We start from the raw sequence: 5,816 nt of genomic DNA on the forward strand, positions 1-5,816 counted from the left end.
GGGGGGCATGAAAAATATGGCAGGGCCCTTTCTTGGGTAGGTTTTGGGAATGTGGCTCTGGCCCCCCTTTTTTTCCGGGGGTAGCCTGGGGCTCCCTTCGCAAGTCATGTTTTCCTGGCCCAGATCCCCAGCCCCCCCAGGGCAGCTTTGGCTCCCTGGGGACTGAGGGGGGGCTTTTTTCCCAGCAGGGGCCCCATGGGGCAAAGGAAATGTGGGGGGGGGGGGGCAGCCAGGGCTTCCAAGGGGTGGTGAGGCAGCTCTGGGGATTGAAGGCTGGAGAAGGTTCTTGGAGGGTTCCTGGCTCCGACGGGTCTGGCTTCTCAGCAAAGGACGCCACGGTCACCCAAAGGCTGCACTGGAGCAGACAGTCCGGCCTAGGATTTTCCACCCTCCACCTTGGGGGACCCCTGGGACACAGGGCAGGCTGGCCCAGGCTGGATGGGGGGTTCCAGCTGCCTCCTCCAGGAGTGGCCACCCAACTCACAGCTTGAGCCCCACCTCTGACCCCTTGCTTTGTCCTGCCCCCAGAAGGGGCCTCTTGGCCCCAGAGTAGCTGAGGTGGGGACAAGGCTATGGGTCCCTCCACCGCCAATATAGGACCCAGCCCCCTCGGCCTGGGAGTGCGCTCAGCTCCCTCTGGGCAGGAAACTTGTCCCCATCTAGGAGGAAATGGCTCAGTTAGGTGGGCACAGGGCCAGCCCCTTGCTGGACCCAGACTGGGCACCAGGTTCCAACTGTTCTGATGTTTTTGCTGGAAGGTTCCCTGACCTTCTGGCCCCGTATAGCCTAGCACCCAGAGGGGACAGGCTGGGAGGGACTGGACTCATGGTCCTTTCCTTTTTATGGGCACAGGGACCATTTTCCAAACAAAACCTGGGCCACGTGGGCTGGAATGGGATTCTTTTCTTATCTACTCAATTATTTTTGTGAAAAGTCCAACAAGGGTATAAACATTAGATCACTCAAGAGAGGCATTTAGCAAATCTACATTCCAAACAAAGAGAAATAGGGCTGACGTCCAGAGGGCAGGGGAGATGCAAAGGGGTGGCCTGGAGCAGGGGCATGACTCTGGGACTTGATCCTGCAGAGACCTCGAGAGCCCACGCCTGGGCCCTGACCAGCATCCTAAGGAGGTGGGAGACCAGAGCGCCCACTCCCTGCTATGTGGGCATGATGGCAACCCCTGGGGCAGCTGGGATTGGGGCGAGCCAGCCACTTCCCTCCTCAGCCCCCTCACACACACACACACACACACACACACACTTCTGGCTTTTCTGAGCTATAGCATTGTCCCTCAGGGTGTCCCGCATTCCTTTATTTATTCATTCACAAATAATTACTGAACATCTGGTAAGGGGATAGAGTGATGGGGCTACAGGGCTAGGGAGGGTATTTTGTTAATTACAGCTGCATAACAAATGACCCCAAAACAAAGCAGCTTAAAATAACAGACATTTATTGTCTCACTTTTTGTGTGTGTTGGGAATCAGGGTGCAGCTTGACTGGGTCCTCTGGCTTAGGGTCTCTCACAGGCCGCGGTCAAGATGTTGGTGGAGGCTGTGATGTCATCCTAAGGCTCGATTGGGGAAGGTTCCAATCCCAACCTCACTCCCATGGTTGTTGGCAGGATTCACTTTCTCCTGGGCTACTGGGCCTCGGGCCCCGGTTTCCCCTGTGGCTGTTGGGCAGGGGGCTCCCTCAGTTCTTGCCCATGAGCCTCTCTATAGGGCAGCTCACAACCTGCTGGCTGGTTTCCCTCCAGCAACCAAGCAAGTGAGGGAGAGAGAGAACAGCAGGACAGAGTCACCATCTTTTCGTAACCTCCCACTGTTTTTGCTGTGTTCTGTTGGTTAGAAGCAAGTCACCCTTGAGAGGAGGGGGTTATACAAGGGTTTGGCAGAAAGTGGGGATCCCCGGGAGCCACCCTAGAAGCTGCCTTCTACAGAGGGCTTCACTGAGGAGGCCTGGATGGACCGAGGGAGTCAGCCAAGCAAAATCTATCGCTGAGGCTCTCACTGTGGCCCAGTTAGGACCCCTGGGTTTCTGAACATTTATTATAAACTTGACCTGTTCAGTGAAGGGGTTTGGAGGTGGACCACCTGGGCTTGAATGAAGCTTACTAATGGACGTGACCTTGAGCAAGTTACTCTCTGATGGAGGTAGGGCACTTAACCCAGAGCCTGACCGGCCTCTAGTGCCCCTCACCCCAGAAGGGACTGGAACTCCGCCTCAACCACACCTTTCTGATGTGAGTAAGGAGACAGGGAAGGAGGCATTGGCTCAGGTGATGGAGCAGGAACCGAGGAACCATGGGGGCGGGCGGGGTGGGGGGGGGCGGTGTGTGTCCCCACCCAGGCAGAGAAAGATGAGCACATTTGCATTTCACTTGCAGAGAGCTGTCAATAGGCAACTCTCCTTGAGGAGTTACAACCCCATGCTGCGCATTTTTCTTGCATTATCTCCCCGCCCCACACCCCCCAGCCTTCAGAACAACCTTGTCAGGAGTTGATTACTGTTTTCTCCCCAGGAGAAAACTCAAGTTCAGAGAGATTAAGTGACTTGCTCTAGGTCACAGCGCTAATAAGTGAGGGAGCCAAGATCCAAATTCAAGTGGGTCTGACCCCAAAGCCCAGCTCACTACATTTTACAGACTTCTCACGTGATCTGCATATCAGCTGCTTAAGACCTACTTGTGCATTTTGTAGGAATTACTGAGCCCCTCCCATATGCCAAGCACTGAGCTGGGTGCTGGAGAGTCATCAGACACAGCCCTGTCCCCCTTCTGTGGGGAAAGCATGTTAGTACAACCCCACAGCCTGGGGACATAGCCATGGGATGAGACGACTCCTAAGCCTACCTAGAGGAATCAGGGCAGGCTTCTCAGAGGCGGTGATAAAGGTGCAGAGTTTGCCAAAAGGGGGTGATCCAGACCCATAGAGTCTCACCCGTCTTCATCACTATTCCACCGTAAGCAAAAGAAACACACTTTTACCTGGTTGGGGAGACGTGGGGTGGGTGGAGGGGGGCTGTTGGCTAACTTGTGGGTAAGCCCCACCTGACCCGGATGTACAGCTTCCTGCAGCCGCACACCTGGGCATGCCAGGCTGGGCTTGGCGTCTGCTCTGACCTGGCCCCAGCAGAGCATGTCAAGGGGAAGGGCAGCTGAACAGACGCTTCCCTTCCTCAGCCTCTGGGCCCCGAGGACTGAAGCGCAGGAACCCTGTCCCTGTCCAGGGATCTAGCTGCAGAGCCTGTGGACCACGTGGGCGGAGAGCTCCGGAACCAGGAGAGGGCGATGGGAGAAAGCCAGTGCCACATTCACGGAGTGGGACTCCCACCACGCGTGAGGCCTCTGTGCCCGGCGGCTCTGCTAAGGGAAGCATTCACGTCCCCGCTGCAGGGCGTGCAGCCCAGCTCCCGTATGTGACAGGTGAGGAGAGGGAGCCTTGCAGTGGGAAGGACTTGGTCAAGGTCACAGCCAGCACCAGAGAGCTGGGAGCTAAGCCTACGTCTGACCTCAAAGCCCATGTTTTCCCTATTGCCTCCCCTTCCCTGACCTTCTCGACTCCTCATCTCCGTTTAAATGTCAGCCGCCCCCTCCCCCCCAGAGACCTCCCCTACCCTCACCTGCACCTTGTTCATCCCCTCAGAGCACCCGTCACCACCGGTAATTACATTAATTGGTATTACGTGTTGATCGCCCCCACCTCTCCGTAAGCTCCATGGGGACAAGGATGGATTGTGTCTGACCTGATTCCCTCGAGCTCCTAGTCGGTGCCCATCAACGCTTGTTGGACCAAAGCCCTCCTCCTGCTGGCGGCAGCAGGTGCCGTGCTGCCCGCAGACTGGACAGCAGCCAGCGCCCCCCCCTGCTTTGGGTCTTGCCCCCACACCTCTCTCCTACCCTTCCCTGCCACCCAGCGTCTCAGCTGCCTGAGCCCTAATAGAAGGTGGAGCCCCTTCATCAACTGCTTGGAAGAAAGCTGGTCCGAGGCTGGCAGGCACGGAGGAGGGGAGCGGGGCCTCTGAGCCGGCGGACAAAGGGCGTGTGTTCTCGCTCAGCGCACTTCCTGGGTTTCCATTGCAGGAAGCTTGGCACCTGCCGAGGTGACATTGACACCTGGGGTGGGGCGGGGGACCCTGGGCCAGGACGCTCCTCCGCCTGGGAGCGGCGGCAGAGGTGAGACAGGTGGCCAGGGGTGCTGGGCGGCAGGTAAGTGGTGGCAGCTGGACCCCCCACTTTCCCCTCTGACCTTCCCTCATCCTGAGCCAGTCTCAGCCCAGAGCAGATGTGAGGGTGCCTGGGTCCCAGAGTCTGGGTGACCTTGGACAAGGCCCCAAATCAACCCTTTGGTGCCTTATGGTCCCCCCCATGGGGTGCAGTGAGGTGGCTTGGAGGGTATCATGGAGATGAAGGAGGGCAGCTGCATTTTCTGTTTTAAAAGCTTTTGGAGCCTAACCGGTTTGGCTCAGTGGATAGAGCATCGGCCTGCCGACTGAAAGGTCTCAGGTTCGATTCCGGTCAAGGGCATGTACCTTGGTTGCGGGCACATCCCCAGTAGGAGGTGTGCAGGAGGCAGCTGATTGATGTTTCTCTCTCATCGATGTTTCTAACTCTCTATCCCTCTCCCTTCCTCTCTGTAAAAAAATTAATAAAATATATTTTTAAAAAAATAAATAAATAAAAGCTTTGGGCCCCAGAGCACTTGAAAAGGGGGTTCTACAGCCAAAAGTGTCTGAACACCCCTGGGTCTCACCTTCCTCCCACAGTCATTCCCATCTCCCTCCGCCAGAGGGAAGCTGTTCTCTTGTTTGTTTGTTTGTTTGATTGGTTGGTTAATTCTCACGGAAGGATATTTTTCCATTGATTTTCAGATTTGGAGGGAGGGGGAGAGACAGAGAGAGAGAAGCATCCATGTGAGAGAGATACATCGATTGGTTGCCTCCCACATGCTCCCTGATTAGGGCCAGGGACCGGGCCTGCAATCCAGGTGTGTGCCCTTGACTGGACGCAAACCCACGAGCCTTCGGTGTACGGGCCGACATTCGAGAGTCCTGAGGACTCTAACCATTGGAAACACCAGCCAGGCCAGGGGATCTTACTCCAAAGCGGGAGGCGTTGTTGCTCAGCCAGGAAGGAGCTGGCCAGAGGCTCAGGCTCCTGAGGTCTGACTCTCCCTCCCTGGTCGCCTCTCCAGGCCTCCGCTCCCCAGTCTGAAGGGTGGCAGCCTCGCAGCCCTGGCACCCGCAGAGCAGTGCACCCGGGGCTACTGGTCTGGGTTGGAATCCAGCTCTGCCACTTGCCCCTTGTGCAGCCTGGAGCCTCTCTGAGCCTCAGTTTCCTTGTCTGTGAAGCATGAATAAAGCAGTCCCACCTCACAGGGCTTTCCTGGGGATCAAACGGCAAGGAGGTCTGGAGGCCAGGCACCGGCTCATGGGAGCCCCACAAACGGCAGCTGCTGTTTCTGCTTTGGGATCGCAGAGTGGCCCTGTTACCGGAACCCTCGATTCGGCCTGCCTGCCCGCACTGGCCCAGAGACACACATGAGCAGGAGTTTGCATAGAAAGAAAAATAGTTAGTACTGAATTGGCCAATGCGGAGACGGGAGCGTATGCTTGAAAAACTTGACTCCTCAATGGTGTGTAGGTTCCAGACCATATGGGGCAACATCACAAGACTCTGTGGGTTGTGGGTGTGGGTTGTGCTGGGAGCTGGCTGGTGGGGAGTGAGGGCAGGGTAATAAATCATCTCTTCAGGCCTGAGGACAGTTCAGAGATCTGTCGCTGTGTTTCTCTGTCTCCTGGGAAAGTGGCTA

The 5,816-nt window shown here is 56.6% G+C and overlaps 1 protein-coding gene across 1 annotated transcript in view; it reads left to right on the forward strand.

The window, feature by feature from the left end:
- The first annotated feature begins 2,122 nt into the window (after positions 1–2,122).
- Positions 2,123–5,816, forward strand: part of FBLIM1 (filamin binding LIM protein 1) — a 20,583-nt gene continuing 16,889 nt past the window's right edge. The window contains exon 1 of the mRNA XM_014447018.2: positions 2,123–2,159. Within this exon, the coding sequence (XP_014302504.2) occupies positions 2,123–2,159 (37 nt within the window). The remainder of the gene's footprint in view (positions 2,160–5,816) is intronic.

Source organism: Myotis lucifugus, unplaced genomic scaffold, assembly GCF_000147115.1.
Source record: "Myotis lucifugus unplaced genomic scaffold, Myoluc2.0 scaffold_604, whole genome shotgun sequence".
Lineage (NCBI taxonomy): Eukaryota > Metazoa > Chordata > Mammalia > Chiroptera > Vespertilionidae > Myotis > Myotis lucifugus.